Source organism: Nerophis ophidion, linkage group LG08 (genome assembly GCF_033978795.1).
Source record: "Nerophis ophidion isolate RoL-2023_Sa linkage group LG08, RoL_Noph_v1.0, whole genome shotgun sequence".
Classification (NCBI taxonomy): domain Eukaryota; kingdom Metazoa; phylum Chordata; class Actinopteri; order Syngnathiformes; family Syngnathidae; genus Nerophis; species Nerophis ophidion.
In genome coordinates this window covers 47,261,767-47,281,947 of record NC_084618.1, presented here as the reverse complement: position 1 = coordinate 47,281,947, position 20,181 = coordinate 47,261,767, and the positions used below count along the sequence as shown (strand labels likewise).

The window sequence follows — 20,181 nt, the reverse complement described above, 5'->3', positions numbered from 1 at the left end:
CTATGTTTTATCCAAGCAGTCTTGTGGTGATTTAATGAAATACACTGCTGTGAATGACCTATTGTGCAATACATATTATTCACCATGTGACAGAAATTCAACTCTATAATCCGGAGTTTAAAGCTTCTTTTCAGTCAGTAGCTGGCGAGACGCAAGAACCAAATACAAAAGATAATTTCGATGCAACTAAAGTGATAATCACAGACTCCAATGCAAACTGTGATGTCCAGCTGAGGTGTTCATTTCACACTCATCTTAGTGAAATGCAACAATAAATGTATTATCATTATTTCCTGTAAATTTAGCGTCAGTAGTCACAGCTTTCATTGTATAGCATAACATAACTTTTTTTATTTTTTTATGATCAAGTGTTTATGCATTCATCTGTTACATTTTTCCTACCCCGCAAAAACAAAAGGTCAGATTCTACATAACAGATCATAACTTGAGACTTACACACATACTGTGAAACCCTCACACGTCTCTCTTCTTCGGCCATACCAATTGAATAAAAGTTAATGATCAATAAAGTATTTCCAGAGTTGAGGCGTGAGGTGTGACGTCACGTCTTTCAGACCAGTAGCGTGGTGTAATAGTGGCGCAAAGGTGGATGTTGGTGGAGATGATGACTGTACACTTAAAGCCGCGACAGCTAATTCTGAAACCTCTTTGCCCACGTGCTTTATTTTTGGCTACACAACTATTTATAAACAAATTGTAGAGTGTGCAGTGCAAAAGTCTCAGTTGTTTATAGAATCCTGAAAGAACCTTCACAGCAGTTATTGGCTCCTTTGTGTCCTGCATAGACATATTTTGCTTTTCTAGAATTGTGTCTTTTCAGTAGAGCTGGTTTATACTGAAAATGTTGGTTTTGATTCACTGACACTGTTACCGTGTGTCTTCTTGATCCAGCAGATGGTGCAGTTTTTCAATGTAACCACTATCCTCTTTATGTTTAATACAAAGGGTCAGTTTTGACATTTATGAGACCCAGTATTACAACTGTTTCTGAAGACGTCCTGTTCATGCTGGTTTCTGAAGGCGTATTGTATCGTCAGACTTTAGCCAAGTACAGTGGTACCTCGTTTTTTGTCAGTAATCTGTTACAAACTGGACAATATCACCGCATTGTATACTGATACTTCCATTGACACAGTTCACTTACCTATGTAATAAATTGATTATACTTACTATTCTTTCATCAACCTCATGTTTTTGCATTTTTGGTATATTGTACAGTAGGGATGTGGGTTTTGGGCACCCATCCATCCATCCATCCATCCTTTTTTCTACCGCTTATTCCCTTTTTGGGTTGCGGGGTGCTCTGGCGCCTATCTCAGCTACAATCAGGCGGAAGGCGGAGTACACCCTGGACAAGTCGCCACCTCATCACAGGGCCAACAGAGATAGACAGACAACATTCACACACTAGCGCCAAATTAGTGTTGCCAATCAACCTATCCCCAGGTGCATGTCTTTGGAAGTGGGAGGAAGCCGGAGTACCCGGAGGGAACCCACACATTCACAGGGAGACCATGCAAACTCCACACAGAAAGATCCCGAGCCTGGGATTGAACCCAGGACTGCAGGACCTTTGTATTGTGAGGCAGACGCACTAACCCCACGATTCAATTTGATTCTTGGGGGTAGCGATTCGATTCAGAATCAGTGCTTTTTATGATAACATTGGATGCCAGTTCTAAAATGACCTACATTTCTCCATACAATAGATCAGGCCTGGGCAATTATTTTGACTCGGGGGCCACATTTAGAGAAAAAAATGTGTCTGAGGGCCGGTATATTTATTTTTAGGAACACTAATACAAAACCTCACAATAATGTCTGATTGAATGCTAAAAGCGTTATGACATTCTTCTATAAACGATAAAACACTGAATTTTCACAAGATATGAATGTCACACCCCTTTTCGATCGACATAGTTTACAATCAAGTGAAACGCAACAAAAATGCAACAAACAGTGAAATATGAACGCAAAGGGTACAAAATAAACCCCACCTACCATCTGATGTATCTGACATATCACTAAGCTTTAGAACTTTGTTGTGAAAATCTCCTTCCTGTCACGGCTTGGTGCAATAAGTATGGCGAGGAACCCAAGGATGCAGACAAACAAAAGGTGAGTAGAACAGTCTCTTTACCCAGCAAAACGTACTTACAGCAAAGGGTGCTCCATAAAGGAGAGAACTAAGGACGACGAAGCAAAAGGTAAACTCAAAAAGGGCTTTGTGACAAAAACAACAAAAAGCTATCAAATCGAACTGAACTTAGGCTGGAGTTTGCAAGACGTGTAACTATTAAACTAAGACGCAGGCTGGATGGCACCAGGAGCAATCAGGAATACGCGTGGCAAAGTACATGGAAGATCTCGTAGTGTAGACAAAGGGTTGAATCGCCAAGTGCCATCCAGCTGCCAAGGTACAGGTTAAATATCCTCAAAAAGAATTGGAAACAGCTGTGCATTTCTCGCAGCTCCACCCACGACAGAAAGACAGGAACTGCAGGGGAAAGAGAAATGGAGTGAGGTCAAAAGGTCAACTGCACCAAACAAAGGAAAACTGAATACAAACCACTAGGTGGCAGCAGGTGGTGACACTTCCGTTGTCTGTGGAAACGCTTTCCGCCCACACTGCTTGGTGCCTCGTCTGAACTGCTGTGACGTAGATTACCATACTAATTAACTAGATGACCATAGTAACTAATTAGATTACCGTTGTAACTAATTAAATTACCACAGTAACTGGTTTATCATCCAAAAGCGCAGAGTCCAACAATTGAAATACTTAGTATAGTTGAAGACTTACGGTCATTAGAAAACATCACTGCACATCATAAAGGCAGCTACACTTTCCATCTTAAAGATCTAAAACAATTATTTGGGAATGTCCGGCGGGCCAGATTGAAAAGCTTAACGGGCCGCATGTGGCCCCCGGGCCTTAATTTGCCCAGGTCTGCAATAGATAAACAGCTGTAATAAATGTATATATAACTTAAAGGCCTAATGAAATTAGATTTTCTTATTTAAAAGGGGATAGCAGGTCCATTCTATGTGTCATACTTGATCATTTCGCGATATTGCCATATTTTTGCTGAAAGGATTTAGTAGAGAACATCGACGATAAAGTTCGCAACTTTTGGTCGCTAACAAAAAAGCCTTGCCTTTACCAGAAGTAGCAGAAGAGCGAAGGACGAGTAAAAATTAAACATAAAAAAAAAGTTTAAAAAGTAAAAAAAAAAAAAAAGGCGATTCAGATGTTTTTAGACACATTTACTAGAATAATTCTGGGAAATCCCTTACCTTTCTATTGTGTTGCTAGTGTTTTAGTGAGTTAAATAGTACCTGATAGTCGGAGGTGTGTGTCCACGGGTGTGTTGACACCAGTCTGTGAGGGAAGTCACGTACGAAGCTGCAGCAGGACAGACGCTCCGCTGATCTCCGGTAAGAGGCGACTTTTTACCACAATTTTCTCACTGAAACCTGCCGTTTGACAAGTGGTCGGGAACCATGTTCGCTTGACCGCTCTGATCCATAGTCAAGCTTCACCTCCGGGAATTTTAAAAAAGGAAACACCGTGTGTTTGTGTGGCTAAAGGGTAAAGCTTCCCATCTCCCTCTTTCTGCTTTGACTTCTCCATTATTAATTGAACAAATTGCAAAAGATTCAGCAACACAGATGTCCAAAATACTGTGTAATTGCGCGATGAAAAGAGACGACTTTTAGCCGCAAGTGGTGCTGGGCTAATATGTCCCCTCCAACCAATAACGTCACAAACACGCGTCAACATTCCGCGACGTTTTCAACAGGAAACTCCGGGGGAAATTTAAAATTGTAATTTAGTAAACTCAACCGGCCGTATTGGCATGTGTTGCAATGTTAATATTTCATCATTGATATATATATATACTATAAGACTGCGTGGTCGGTAGTGGTGGGTTTTAATAGGCCTTTAAAAGAAAACTGGTTTTGTTTCATAAAATTCTTCCCAAACATTGAATAGAGTCAAATACAAAAGAGGCAACAAGAGAAGTATCCCATATTTCTCTTTTCTGAAGTAAATCTTTACAGGAGATATGATCAACTATATGATTTGCCTGAGTGTGTCTGGCTTTCCCCTGACAGTTTGTCTATGTTTTAGTTTTCCTCTGCATTGGTCTGTTTCCTCTGTGTTTAGTATCTCCTGTCTTTAGTTCCTGTGTAGTGCTCTTATTTTGTCAGCTTCCTGTCTTGTTCCTTGAGTGCTGTACATCTAAGAAGGACAGCTCCAGACTGGAGAAACTGATCAGGCGGGCCGGTTCTACAATCGGAATGAAACTGGACTCACTGGTGACGGTGGCAGAGAAGAGGACTGTGGACAAACTAGTGAGCATCCTGGATGATGCCAGTCACCCTCTGCATACAGATATCAGTAGCCAGAGGAGCCTGTTCAGTGCTAGACTGCTTTATCCCAAGTGCAGGACTAATAGACTCAAAAACTCCTTTGTCCCAGACGCCATTAGACTGTACAACTCTTCTCTGGGGAGGGAGGCGGGGGGATGACAGGGGATGCAAAACAATAGCAGTGCAATACTTTTTCAAAACATGGTCACTACTGCCTAGTTTCTCTTGTTATATTCTTATTTTACTGTTATATTTTTATTCCCATTGTTGTTTTTTATTTTTAGTCTTATTGTAATATTTTTCTATTTTGTTGCCATGTATTTACTTTTTACTTTTTAAATTGATCTCAACTCTATACACTGCTGCTGGAATTTTAATTTTCCTGAAGGAACTCTCCTAAAGGAATCAATAAAGTACTATCTATCTATCTATCTATCTATCTATCTATCTATCTATCTATCTATCTATCTATCTATCTATCTATCTATCTATCTATCTATCTATCTATCTATCTATCTATCTATCTATCTATCTAATTTTTTGTGTGCTATTAATACATTTTGACCGACGGGCCGTGCCGTAATGGAAAAAACTTAGCTGCAGTTCACTTGCTACCAATGGCGGCCCATGCGTTTCCCACCTCGGCCTTCAATGATGTCCGACTTCAATGATTACCTCTGAAAATACCATCATTTATGTCACCACATGACCATTGCTGGAGAAATACTATACAGAAACACATTTACGCACCACTGGGCATTGAATCCCCACAAAATTGGTTATTTTCTGGCGCATTTAAAATTCAATAAACCCGCATCAGCAGTTTAAACATTCATCCATTTTCTACCGCTTATTCCCTTTTGGGGTTGCGGGGGGCGCTGGCGCCTATCTCAGCTACAATCGGGCGGAAGGTGGGGTACACCCTAGACAAGTCGCCACCTCATCGCAGGGCCAACACAGATAGACAGACAACATTCACACTCACATTCACACACTAGGGCCAATTTAGTGTTGCCAATCAACCTATCCCCAGGTGCATGTCTTTGGAAGTGGGAGGAAGCCGGAGTACCCGGAGGGAACCCACGCATTCACGGGGAGAACATGCAAACTCCACACAGAAAGATCCCGAGCCAGGATTTGAACCCAGGACTGCAGGACCTTCGTATTGTGAGGCAGACGCACTAACCCCTCTGCCACCGTGAAGACCCTATATGTTATGTAATACTGTAAAAATTTAAATGGCAAAAAACATACTAAACGAGAAAAAATTAAGAAATAAACTTTTGAACTCACAATTTGTAGCACCCATCCGACGCTGTATAAGCCAGTGGTACCCCTCATTTCCCCATTTCATCGCCAGGACAGCTCAGCTAGTTTCCGGGGTTGGCCAACATGGTCTAACAAGATGTAGTTTCTCTTTAAATATTCTTCTTGAAAATGGCCTTGCAAATATATATCTGCCATCTAATCAACTTTTACTCTCCTTCTTTGTGGGTTAAAAAAGTGAGTATTAGTGAAGGCTACTTAAGGCTTTCCTAAACACAAGAGAAGTCTCCATAACACCAAAAATAGACTCTAGATTTGTTGTAGATGTTTTGTAATGTCCTTCTGGGATATTTGCACATAAATAAATGCTACTACATCAGTTTCAAAAGATGGAGGCAGGTAGGGGGTGGGGAGGAGTAGTTTCTGGCAGGCTGAAATATTTTATGACATGTTCTAGTTGAGTCTTCAATTACAGAATGATTAGCAGGCTAAATATTACATTGTATTAATTAATAGAGAAGGTCAAAACATCGTCATGCAGCAATATGAATATATTTAATTTGTACAACATGCAATCTACAGAATATCATGTGACATTTGCTACACTAACTCATGGCAGGGATGCTTGTCACTCAAATTCTTGCTTGCAACTTGATCCATAACAATTAGACGAGAGAACTTTGATTTCACAAGACTTTTAAGTTATGGCACTCTTAAGCTGTGGGTACCACTGCAAACCATTTTAAGCCACCAAAATAAATATTAACTCAAAAAACACAATTTATAGAAAATGACAGATTTACACACAGGAAACAATGCAAAATAAATTAAAATAGGGGGATTGTTGTTTGGGGACTTAAGTCCAAGGAATGACACACAGTCACTTTCGGAGCAGTTTGTAAACATTTGACAAAATGTTTGTAAAACCCTGAAAAGTGGCCCACAAGAAAACTTTACAGTGGTACCTCAACTTAAGAGTGCCCAAACTTCAAAATTGTCTTGCGATAAGAGTTGCCTGTCGGCTTATTGTTATGGTTTAAATTGCAAACAATAATTTGAGTTACAAGCATTCATTTATTGGCACAGCAAATCTCCCAATTAACCCCGTAATATCTGCCCAAAAACATATGGTCTTACTTACGAGCATTGGGTTATAGCCAGAGATCAACATAATTTAGTTTTCCGACCACTGCTGGTCTGCACCATACTAAAGCAGAATGAGTCTAACACTAGCCATGAATGGCAAACTAATATTTAAAAGGGGAACGTTTATCCATTAAAACATGGTTGAAGCTGCTGATGATGTGTTTGGCAGAGAAGCAGCTGGAAGGAGATATGGTAGAATTCCACTCTCCAAGGTAAACACTATATATTATTATTTTGTTACTTCATGAAACTTATGTAGTTGTTAGGTTAGTAGTACATTTTATTGTACTGTTTTTACGCAATATTTATTATCCAGAATTGCTTGGGATCTTTCTATGTGGAGTTTGCATGTTCTCCCCGTCTCACCGCCAAAAACCTTGGGATAGGTTGATTGGCAACACTAAATTGGTCCTATTGTGTGAATGTGAGTGTGAATGTTGTCTGTCTATCTGTGTTGGCCCTGCGATGAGTTGGCGACTTGTCCAGGGTGAGATAGGCTCCAGCACCCCTTGCGACCCCATCTATCCATTTTCTACAAGCAGTAGAAAATGGATAGATGGACAGATGTTTTTCTCTTTAAAATCTAAGTTACATTTTGAAATTTTGCTGTTTGGGGGCAGGTTAAGCACCAACTAAGTTGATTTTAATTAATTTCACTGGGAAACATTGATTTGAGGTGCAAGTGTTTTGATGTATGAGCTCCATCACAGAAGCAATTAAGTTCATAAGTTGATGTACAACTGTTGTCAGAATTGACAGTTTGGTTAGGTTTGGGTTTTTCTGTGTGTTTTTGTTTCTTTCCTGTCAGTGCTCTTATTTTAGTCCCACTTCCTGCATATCTCCCTGAGTGCTTGTTTCCCCCACCTGCCCCTGATTGGCAGCCAGGGACACCTGGTTGCAGTTGCCAATCAGGCTGCTATTTATACGTGCCTCGCCCTCCAGTCAGGGCTCAATTATTATGCCTGTTTCCTGACAACTGTATTTCAATGGTTATGATTTCATTCCGTTAACTGCATCGCAAATTGAGCAAGCAGCCTTGGACATGACAAGGAAAATGAATCCAATAAGCAATTATACTAATAAGTGTGCACCTGGTAGACAGCTAAGGTTCTAGTACAGTTGTTTTACAATGAATGAAATGATTTAGACATTTTGTGTTGTTGGAAAAAAACCTGATTAGTTGTATAACTGCAGACAAAAATGTTACCTAGATGACAATATTTCAATTCCTCTTCATAAAGAGCAGAATATTTTAAAGGGAAATATAGCAAATTGTCTTATGACTCAAAAAAGAGAGACACTTGCAAACTACAAGTTTAAACATCAACACCCTTTTGTTTGAAGATTTCCGGCTGAGGTTTTTACAACGTCAACATCAAGTGCATGAGGCCCCTGTCCTTAGACCTTAGCCACAAAACGTACAGTAGTCCTTTATGAGGCAGCTACTGTTATTCAGTCCGTGTGAGACAATGCATGTGCTTATACAGCAGAAGATTCCCACTCGACGGCGTTCTCATTTATCCAAGGCTCTGGTCACTCTCTTCTTTTATCTTCTTCATCTTGGACTGATATCAGAGCGGTTCTCCTGCTTTTATGTGTTAGACAGAAAGCGATGAAAGCTGTCGCTCTGTGACGCCACAAAGCTGACAGTCATGGCGGCAGGAGAGCCGCTCAAAAGAAAGCATTATGGATTTGGGAGCAGTGACTTTTCAGTATTTGGGGTACAACACTTTTGAATTTCAGTGTGTGTTCTGAGGTCACCAGTGCCACAGTTTGAAAGTGAAACATTCAACTACCTGCTGTTTTGCTACAAGGCTTAGCTTCAGATCAAAGTGTTTGCACATTACAAAAAAGGTCACAAATAGCCACGGTGGCGGATTTGGAACTGAAGACACCATTGGAACGAAACCACTTGCAGAGTGGTGGAACTTTACTTCCGTGGTTGGATTATATTTGAGTGCATTGAAAACATAAAATGTAAACGGTTACACTAAGTAAGATAGAATAAAAGATTGGCAGAAAAGAAAGACGGTAAGCAGGAAGTTCAGTCATTTTTTATAGAGGACTTTCACATCATCAAAACAAAAATCAATCAATCAATGCTTTTTATATAGCCCTGAATCATAAGTTTCTCAAAGGGCTGCACAAGCTACAACTCACAACCCAGTGGGACGTCGATGAGAATGACTATGAGAAACCTTGGAGAGGACCGCAAATGTGGGGGTCTTTCTGTGTGGAGTTTGCATGTTCTCCCCGTGACTGTGTGTTCTCTCTGGGTACTCCGACTTCCTCCAACCTCCAAAGATAGGCACCTGGGGATAGGCTGATTGGCAGCACTAAAATCGGCCCTACTTTGTGTTACGGTAAATTCCTGGCAAACACAACTGCCAGAATTTTACCATAAGTTATTTAGTTTTTTTTGGCTAGCAGGTTAACAATATATCAGTTCTTTTAACACTTATTTACCATAAGCAAAAACAGTCATAAACTGTAAAATTAACAGATTTAACATCAACATACTGTAAAGTTCTGTATATCCTCATTGTAGTATTTTACTGTGAATTCTTGGCAACCCCAGCTGCCAGTAAATTGTGCAATTTTTTTTTTTTTTTTTTACATCGCACACTTCTGGCTTGAAGAAATTATTGTCTGTTCTGTTTTTTGTCTTTCAGGCAGTTTTAGTTGTCTTTGCCATGTTAACCACGAGAGGTCTAGTTTGCCCTCATCTTTCCGGCATTATTAAATACAGTAGACCCCTGTGTATCGCGGTTAATTGGCTCTGAACGTGACTGAAAGAAGTGTTGCGAAGAAGAAATTATCATTATAAATTGAATATATTCAAGTATTTGCATAAGAAAAAAAGATTTACCCGAGTCAAACTAAGTTTCTTAACACAACGAGAGCGCTTTGGACATGACATAATATAGACATTGTCAACTTTACACACTTTAATCTAACATAGTAATGCTGCCTGATGCTAAGCCAATCAATGGCCATGATGCTGAACAGTGTGATTTGATTGGTTCGGTCTCATCTCGTGGCCAAAACTACTGCAGTATTGATAGTTTTAGTTCATGTAACTATGTTAATGCTTAAAAAAATGTATTAAATATGATTTTAAAAAAGAAGAAGTGATATAATACAGCTGCAAACATCCAATTGCAATGTGGCCATGCAAGGACGGGTGTACCTACTTTTGCCTGTCTTCAACATTGCATATTATTCCATTTTGTTTGTCTTTGCGTTGTTTTCTCCTTGTCCTCCTAGTTATGGTCATTTTCTTTTTACGCCTTGTAGATATTTTGTCCGATCCACATTGTCAAAAGCAGAGATGCCCAAAGTGGGTCCCACGGGACGATTTTTTGCCCGTCGTGTCATTTCAGGGAATGTAAATTTAAGGGTAAAGAAAAAAAGTAGCAGGTCAGTGGGCAGAATTTTGCGGTAAAAAAAACAGTGGTACTATTTTCCAATTTACATTCACTGTAAAAAAACAAAACAAGAGAAAAAAAACACCAGAGACTTTGTGTAGGAAAAAAAAAATGGCACCTCGGTCGCCAAAATTTTTGTGTAAAAATAACAGTTGTACCGGGTTTCAATTTTCAGCAGTGCACTGCAATAACGGGGAGCGTAGATTTTACAATAAAAAAGTAGCAGCTAATTAGCCAGACTTTTGCAGGAAAATAACAGCAGTACAGTTTTTCAATTTACAGTAATGCACTGTAAAAAAAAAATTGCCATATTTTAGGCACCGCAGTCACCAGAATTTCAATGTACAAACAACAGTGGTAGAGTTTTTCAATTTACAGTAAATTGGTGTAAAACCACTATAACTTTTACGCTGAAATTCTGGTGACTTGGCTGCCTGTTTTGGGTTTTTTTTTTTACCGTAAAATCAATAGAGGGTTTTTTTTACAGCCCAAGTAGTTGCCATCTATTGAACCTGACAATCTATGCTATCTAATATTTATACAGCATGCATTTTATAATAGAACATAACATGACCATTTGATGCACTGATTATGTGAAGCCCTTTGTGTAGCTTTCAGCTGATAACAATGTGTGGCAAGGCCATGCAAATACCTCTTCACAGTTGTACCAGCCTATGTTTTTGTTTTATTTACCAACCTGATGTTGACCTGCATTCATTGGTAGAAATATACAGTTTATTTAGGTCAAAACATTACATTCCTAGAATGAAATATGTTTCATTGGACTTCTTTCTTGGTAAAATTATTAGCCAAATTAATGACACTCCTTTAACTAAATATATATTCTCTTTTTGAGTCCATCATGACTTCCTGCCAACTCTAAAGGGTCGCCCCAGTTTCAAATGACAGGTAACTGCCTAGTGCAGGGGTTCTCAAATGGGGGCACGCGTACCCCTGAGGGTACTTGATGGTATGCAGAGGGGTATGTGAGATTTTTTTTTAAATATTCTAAAAATAGCAACAATTCAAAAATCATTTATGAATATATTTATTGAATAATACTTCAACAAATTATGAATGTAAGTTCATAAACTGTGAAAAGAAATGCAACAATGCAATATTCAGTGTTGACAGCTAGATTTTTTGTGGACATGTTCCATAAATATTGTTGTTCAAGATTTCTTTTTTTGTGGCGAAATTTTTAGAAATAAGTTCATGAATCCAGATGGATCTCTATTACAATCCCCAAAAAGGGCACTTTAAGTTGGTGGAGACTTCTATGTGTAGAAATCTTTATTTATAATTTAATCACTTGTTTATTTTTCAACAAGTTTTTAGTTATTTTTAAATCCTTTTTTCCAAATAGTTCAAGAAAGATTACTACAAATGAGCGATATTTTGCACTGTTATACATTTTAATAAATCAGTAACTGATGACATAGTGCTGTATTTTACTTCTTTTTGTCTTTTTTTCTACCAAAAAAGCGTTTCTCTGATTAGGGGGTACTTGAATTAAAAAAATGTTCACAGGGGGTACATCACTGAAAAAAGGTTGAGAACCACTGGCCTAGTGGTCAAGTCAGCTGCAGTGTTTCAACGTTAGAGGCTCTATGGCTCCCCCTCCGGGTGGAAAGTGTAATTAACTTTGAAGTAAGTAACTCAGAGCACTTCCTAAGATAACACAAATGATTTTTCTTTTTAACATGCATCTTTTTATGATGTGGCAAGTTTTCAGAACAACTACATACAAGAGTTGTCCAGGCTGGTCCATCAATCTAATATGTGGGAGAATCACTGGCTTCAGGGTGGAAGAGGGGTTAGTGCGTCTGCCTCACAAAACGAAGGTCCTGAGTAGTCAGGGTTCAATCCCGGGCTCGGGATCTTTTTGTGTGGAGTCTGTATGTCCTCCCCGTGAATGCTTGGGTTCCCTCCGGGTACTCCGGCTTCCTCCCACTTCCAAAGACATGCACCTGGGGATAGGTTGATTAGCAACACTAAATTGGCCCTAGTGTGTGAATGTGAGTGTGAATGTTGTCTGTCTATCTGTGTTGGCCCTGCGATGAGGTGGCGACTTGTCCAGGGTTTACACCGCCTTCCGCCCGATTGTAGCTGAGATAGGCACCAGCGCCCCCCGGGGCCCCAAAGGGAATAAGCGGTAGAAAATGGATGGATGGATGAAATCACTGGCACTGATAGGGTTGCTACTCCACATATTACAAGAGTCATGAACTACTCTTGTGTTGCCTTAAAGCAGTGGTTCTCAAACTTTTTTTAAGCAAGTACTACTTCAGAAAAAACTTGGCTCTCGAAGTACCAACATAGTGAACAGCATTGAAATACAGTAGCGTAGTAGGCCTAGGTATTCATTAAACAAGGTTATATTTAACAAAAATATTTAATATATTTTGCCACTGTAACATTACACACAGTTTGAACAGTAACACTGTGTTTGAATATTTCATTAAGTTATTCTACACGTACTACAGTTTGAGAATCACTGCTATAAAGCAAATGGCTTCCTAACCAGTGGCGAGTGCCTACTAAAACGTTTCTATTTATTTGTGTTGGATGTTTCTTTAAGCGCTAATACATTTTTTGTTTTGGAAAAAAAAAAAACTTCAAGAAGTGTGGTGCATACATGCAAACAATTGCTAATTTAGGCTAAGTGAAAAAACATGCACCAACACACATAAAAGACAATATGGAAAAGTCAATACCACTAAAAGTGCTTGATGTTATCTGCATGGTAATTTCTCCACCTACAAAGGGGATTTACCAGGTTGTGTGCATGTGTCTTTGCGCGCCTGCACAGGGAGCAGCTCAGCATTGTTGGAAATAAAATAAAATATAAAACTCAATTAATCACTAAAAAATATATTTATTACATTTTGTTGCCATCTGGTGTGTGCTGGTACAACAATAAAGCTCCTTAAATGTACACATTAATTGCTTAAAAAAAACACAAAGTAGGCTACATCCTATTTGTGTCATGTAAACATCCCAATTTACATGAATGGTATTGCAAATGTATAATTTAATACAGTTTTAAAAATTTCAGTTGAGTTGAGTGTGACCTTTCATTCTTATAGAGTCCTCTTTCCACCACAAAAAAATAAACAAACACAAAAACAGTAGTAAGTCTTAATTTTGAGGAAAGAAAATCTAATTTATGAGATTAGAAAATTGAAATGAGGAGATACAAAAACCGAAATCATGCCAGACTAATTATGCATATAATGATTTTTTATGTCTTAATTTTGACTTTTTTTTTTATCTCATACCTATAACTTCTTACCTGATAATTATGACTTTGTACCTCATAATTTCGACTTTCCTATCCCACAATTTTGACTTATAGTTTCATAATTAGGACTTTCTTATATCATAATTTAATTGTTTTAATCTCATTATTGTGACTTTGTATTTCGTAATTTTGACTTTTTAACTCATTGTTTGCCCTGCAATGAGGTGGCAACTTGTCTAGGACAGTGGTTTTCAAATGGGGGTACATGTACCCCTGGGGGTACTTGAAGGTATGCCAAGGGGGCACGTGAGATTTTTTTTTTAAATATTCTAAAAAAAAAGCCACAATTCAAAAATCCTTTATGAATATATCTATTGAATAATACTTCAACAAAATATGAATGTAAGTTAATAAACTGTGAAAAGAAATGCAACAATGCAATATTCAGTGTTGATAGCTAGATTTTTTGTTGACATGTTCCATAAATATTGACGTTAAAGATTTATTTTTTGGCCCTAGTGTGTGAATGTGAGTGTGAATGTTGTCTGTCTATCTGTGTTGGCCCTGCGATGAGGTGGCGACTTGTCCAGGGTGTACCCTGCCTTCCGCCCGATTGTAGCTGAGATAGGCGCCAGCGCCCCCCGCGACCCCGAAAGGGAATAAGCGGTAGAAAATGGATGGATGGATGGATTTATTTTTTTGTGAAGAAATGCTTAGAATTAAATCCATGAATCCAGATGGATCTCTTTTACAATTCCCAAAGAGGCCACTTTAAGTTGATGGTGACTTCTATATGTAGAAATCTTTATTTATAATTGAGTCACTTGTTTATTTTTCAACAAGTTTTTTGTTATTTTTATTTCTTTCTTTCCAAATAGTTCAAGAAAGACCACTACAAATGAGCAATATTTTGCACTGTTATACAATTTAATAAATCAGAAACTGATGACATAATGCTGTATTTTACTTATTTCTGTCTTTTTTTCAACCAAAAATGCTTTGCTCTCATTAGGGGGTACTTGAATTAAAAACATGTTCACAGGAGGTACATCACTGAAAAAAAGGTCCTCTGGTCTGGGGTGTACCCCGCATTCCGTCCGAATGCAGCTCCCCCCGCGACCCCAGAAGGGACACTTAGTAGAAAATGGATGGATAGATAGAAGTATGACATTGTAGCTCATAATTTAAATTTTTTACAATCTCATGACTTTTCTATCTAATAATTTCGACCTTTTATCTCATAATTGTGACTTTTTAATCTCATAATTTCAATTTTTTTATCTCATAATTATGACTTTTATGTCATAATTTTCACCTTTTATCCATAACTGACTTTAATTTCATAATTTCGACTTTTGTATCTCATAATTATGACTTTTTATCTCATCATTTATATTTGTATCTCATAATTATGACCTTTAGCTCATAATTTTGACTTTTTCTCTCAAAATTATGACTTTTTATCTCATAATTCTGATTTAGCTTGGGGGTATTCTTTAGTGGCTTTCATACATTCTTCATCACTGGATGATGGATCTTTATATATACTCATACCACGTGACATGATCAACTATAAATATCTCCCACCTCTCTATTTAAAACGATTGTTTCCTGTCAAGTCAAGTACAGTCAAATCCCACAAACAGAAGTTTCCGTGAAACATGTATTGTTGCGCCCGAAATAAAAAAAATTCCACTTGTGCGTCCGTCTAATTTTAATTTGTGGTTAAAAACTCACTTTCTCTATCGCTCCACTCGGTCGAACTCGTCACTTTCCGACGATGACAATCCGGAATCGAAACCAAATAAGGAGGTGTTGCACCGGATTCAACCTTTTATGGGCTTGAAGACGCTCAATCGGAATGATCATCAATAGCGCGTGTTAATATTAACATAATTGATGAATCCATTAATCTGTGTTCCTATTTAAAGTCCGTGTCGATGTTTTTGCGGTGTTCAATCTTCCGCGTGGACGTGGAACTTGGAAGTGGCTTTTTGGGGGTTTTTTTACCCGTCACGGAGCTTCCTTCCCAATCGGCACCCACAGCCCCGCCCCCCGCCCACTCCTAATATGGTAAATGACGTCAGAGGGCATTGAAAAGGGTTCCCCGTTTAAAGAGGCGCTGAAGTCGGGCCCGCTGTTCTCCGCAATAACAACACTGATTTCAACTTCGGTGTCACAACCACGGAGCTTACAGCCATGCAACATCACCCTTAAACACCAACCATAGCACAAAAGTGATCATTTTATCCAAGATGACGGCAAAAACTCTGGAGAAGGCGCAGCCTCTGAATCTCGCGGGGTTTGAGAGTTTGTACTCCGTGGAGGACATGGCCGCCGGCTTGCCAACTTCTGTCGCCGTTTTTCCCAACTCGGACTTAGGCTCGCATTACGACCAAATGACTGCAGGTAAGAACGGGTTCTAGTCCCACGAGTTTGCCTCCAATCGGATCCATCATCCCCATTGAGATGCTAATGATCTTATTTGCTCGCAGATTCCTTAATGAGCGCAGAGATGAGCGCAGAGAGGCGTTCTCTGGACTTCTCTTACTCCAACGGCTTCTCCCAACCTTCTTCTTCTTCTTCTTCTCACCGCAACCAGACTTTCACCTACATGGGGAAGTTCTCCATCGACTCCCAGTATCCCACCAACTGGAAGCCCGAAGGAGTCATCAACATTGTGTCGGGCATCTTCAACGTTGCGCATCCTCCTCCTCCTCCTCCATCTTCATCTTCCGCTTCCCCGGTTTCCGCCGGGTCCCCCAGTCACTTTTCCGGCGGCAATTTGAGTTGCACCATGGCCGCGGCGCACCATCACAACCAAGCGGAGATGGAGCACCACCACCAGCTTTACTCTCCTCCTCCGCCCTACTCCTCCTCTGCGTGCGGGGAGTCGTACCAGGATCCGTCCGCGTTCCTGTCCACTCCCTACCCGCCACCTTCCTACCCGTCCCCGAAGTCGCACAACAGCGGCCAAGACGCGCCGGGTCTCTTCCCGATCATCCCCGACTATCCCGGCTTCTTCCAGCCGGCTTGTCAGCGCGACATGCCAGACCGGAAGCCGTTCGGCGCATGCCCGCTCGACACGTTTCGCGTCCCACCACCTTTGACCCCGCTGAACACGATCCGAAATTACACCCTGGAAGCGGGAGGCCAACCGAGGCTGCCCTCCGCCTACAGCCCCCAGAACCTGCCCCTGAGGCCGATTCTGCGCCCCAGAAAGTACCCGAACAGACCCAGCAAAACGCCCATCCACGAGCGTCCCTACCCGTGTCCGGCAGAGGGCTGCGACCGGCGCTTCTCCCGCTCCGACGAGCTGACGCGACACATCCGCATCCACACCGGACACAAGCCCTTCCAGTGCCGGATATGCATGCGCAACTTCAGCCGCAGCGACCACCTCACCACGCACATACGCACGCACACCGGGGAGAAACCGTTCGTCTGCGACTTCTGCGGACGCAAGTTCGCGCGCAGCGACGAGCGCAAGAGGCACACCAAAATCCACCTGAGGCAAAAGGAGAGAAAGTCCGCCACGGTCTCATCGTCCTCCTCGTGCAACGGTTCCACGTTGGAGCGCACCGCAACTAACGCAATTTGTTCCTAGGTGGGACTGTGTGTTTTTATTTTTATTTTTGGTTTGTTTTTAAAAATCTGAAGCACACTAACCCACACATATCATCAACAATCAAAACATATGATTATAAAACTGTTGTGAATTCGACCCAGTGCGTAATTACGCACAGCCCTGCTCCACGATGACAGAAAGACTGCAGTCACGTTTGCACTTTGTCTACTTTACACGCAATATAGCCGACATTAACCAAGGCAGTTGTAATATAAAGGGGATCAATAACATGCGTTGGAAATAAAATGTCTTTAAGTTATTTAATCGTGTTGATTCTAAGACGCACTTCCCCTATATAGTGCCTTGTCGTGGGTTCTGAATTAAGGACGCTTCTAATGCAATGTATATTTGTTTTTTAATATGTAAAGTTGAAGACATTCTATTTTTGTACTCTTTTCGTCTCGTGGTAAATATAATGTTGTACATGATGTGGTGGACTTGTAAATATACTCATTCCTGACATGTGTTGTGATGTGTGTGTGAGATGAATTAAAAAGGACGCTTAATACACATTTAGTATTTGTATTACTATTAGTATCATTAGTATTGCTTATTATAACTGTAATGCAGATATGCACATGAAAGTAAAAAACACGCTAACCTTTTATATGCACAACTTCAACTATACATACCAAACGACTTAGTGATTTCATACAAGTTGTTTAAAACACGTTTAATAATCTGTCTATTTGTTGTGCAGTATCATCATAAAATCATTACAAAAAGAAAATAATTCAAATAAAATAAGTTAAGAAGACTTTTGTTGTTAAAATACTAAATATGCACACTTTATCCTATCAACAACATTCCAGGTGCATTCTTATGATCATCAGACATATGGAGTGTAGAATTTTTTTTAGTAAGACACTAATGGACTTAAGATTTTTTTTTTTTTTTTTAATGCGCATAAACACATGAATCTGAAAAACAGACCTCTATTTCCTCTACATTTGAATATCTGACAGGACGCTGTGAGCAATTCACTGCCGCATGGTTGGACATGTATTAAACATGTATTTTAACACCCAAAAACTAATTTTTGCATTCAAATTTGAATGAAAATAGACAGAAAAATGTATTAAATATCTATTCCTCATTGGTTTCAACCCACAGCTCTGGGCTGCAAGCGGCTTTTTTACCTTCTTGTTGTGGCTACCTCAGATTTTTTTTTACGACCAGAGTGAGAAAAGTTTGCATTTTTAAAAATAGTTCTATAATTTTAGACTGTCTGTGAGTCCGTGAAAGCACACAGGTGGAGTTCTGAGGCGCAAGGAAGGCAAGTAAAAGAGACTGGAAGCCGCTGTGTTCAGGTCAGCTTCTCGAGTGTGAAAACCCTTGGGTAAACTAACCACGAATACTTGCCAAAAAAGAGAAGAGAAAAATATTGAAATTTCACATGGACAGATTACTTTTACTGTAAAACAAAAAAAATTAAAAAAGCCGAAAACGTTTAAAGGTTTTCAGGCTATGTTACGTTTTACAGCAATGTACTATTTTTCTTTTGTGGAAGAGGCAGCAAAATGTCTCTTCTGATTGTAAAGGTTGCGGAGCCCCAGTCGATAATAAGTGGACGAACGATAATGTCTCCTCATATTTCATAAATATTTCAGTGAATGAAAATATCAAAGGTCAAGTTTTACGGACTAAAGTAAAATAATACACACAACTTTATTGTAATTTAACTGAATTCAAGTTTGAGGGTTCTTCCGAGGATGTTGTAGTCGTAATGATTTGTGCAGTCCTTTGAGACATTTGTGATTTGGGGCTGTATAAATAAACATTGATTGATTGATTGATTGAGTAAAAAATTTGAAAAATAATAATTATGTTACTGTGAAAATGTACACAAAGTCGAGTTATCCATTCAGCCTTATACCTGGTAGCTATACTAGCAGATAGCATTCCACATGGTTTTTGAGAAGTCCACCTTTAAGGAGCTGGGAGGAACGTCATCGTCCCCTAGATTTTGAGGTGCAAATAGTTTGACCGACAATTCAATTGCAGCCTTGTATGTAAACTGGGACTTCAGTGTGAAAACATGGCGAGAACAAAATATAACACTAATGTGTATCATGTGTGCTTCTAAACATTCCACTGTACATTAAAACCTTCATATTGCATAGAATGACATTGCTTTATTACATGGTCTGACTTCAGGTTTCCATCCTGCATGTACGCATCGTCTTAAGTCACGAGTATTGCTGTTATTGTGCAACTTGCAGCAATTCAATTCCATCCATTTCCATCCATCTTCTTCCGCTTATCCGAGGTCAGGTCGCGGGGGCCGCAGCCTAAGCAGGGAAGCCCAGACTTTCCTCTCCACAGCCACTTTGTCCAGCTCTTCCCGGGGGATCCCAAGGCATTTCCTGGCCAGCCAGGAGACATAGTCTTCCAAAGGTGTCCTAGGTCTTCCCCGTGGCAATTCAATTCACTATCACTATTTGTTTACACGCACCAAATTATTGCTTAAATTCCATTGAAACCATGTTTTTAAAGTACCAGTATAATAAAAAAAAACAAGTTGCATGTATATTGAAGCGAACATCATATAACAAAATGTTTGCGAGTAAAAAGATGTGATCAAAATAATATAAATCTCACAGAGATTCCCAAGCCATTTTTTGAGATATTGCGCATGGGCGGTCACGTGAACCACAGTTCCCTTCGTGAGCGACAACAACAATTATTTTGAGACAAATGATGATTCACAACCTTATATGTTTGAGTCTGGATGTAAGGAGGATGATCTACAAGTTTTAGATGATATGCGCTAAACAGCTTAAGCGTTAGTGAAACACTTAAGCATCATTAAAGTTAAAGTTGAAGTACCAATGATTGTCACACATACACAAGGTGTGGTGAAATGTGTCCTCTTCGACCCATCCCCTTGTTCACCCCCTGGGAGTTGAAGGGAGCAGTGGGCAGCAGCGGTGCCACGCCCGGGATTTATTTTTGGTAATTTAACCCCAATTTCCAACCCTTGATGCTGAGTGCCAAGCAGGAAAGGAATGAGTCCCATTTTTATAGTCTTTGGTATGACTCGGCCGGGGTTTTGAACTCACAACCAACCG

The 20,181-nt window shown here is 39.8% G+C and overlaps 1 protein-coding gene across 1 annotated transcript; it reads left to right on the top strand.

Moving 5' to 3' along the window:
- The first annotated feature begins 15,597 nt into the window (after positions 1-15,597).
- On the top strand, positions 15,598-17,622 carry egr2b (early growth response 2b). The gene is made up of 2 exons (XM_061907329.1): positions 15,598-15,891; positions 15,978-17,622. The coding sequence occupies exons 1-2, from the start codon at positions 15,738-15,740 to the stop codon at positions 17,087-17,089; spliced, it is 1,266 nt and encodes a 421-aa protein (XP_061763313.1). The 5' UTR covers positions 15,598-15,737; the 3' UTR covers positions 17,090-17,622.
- The last annotated feature ends 2,559 nt before the right edge of the window (positions 17,623-20,181 follow it).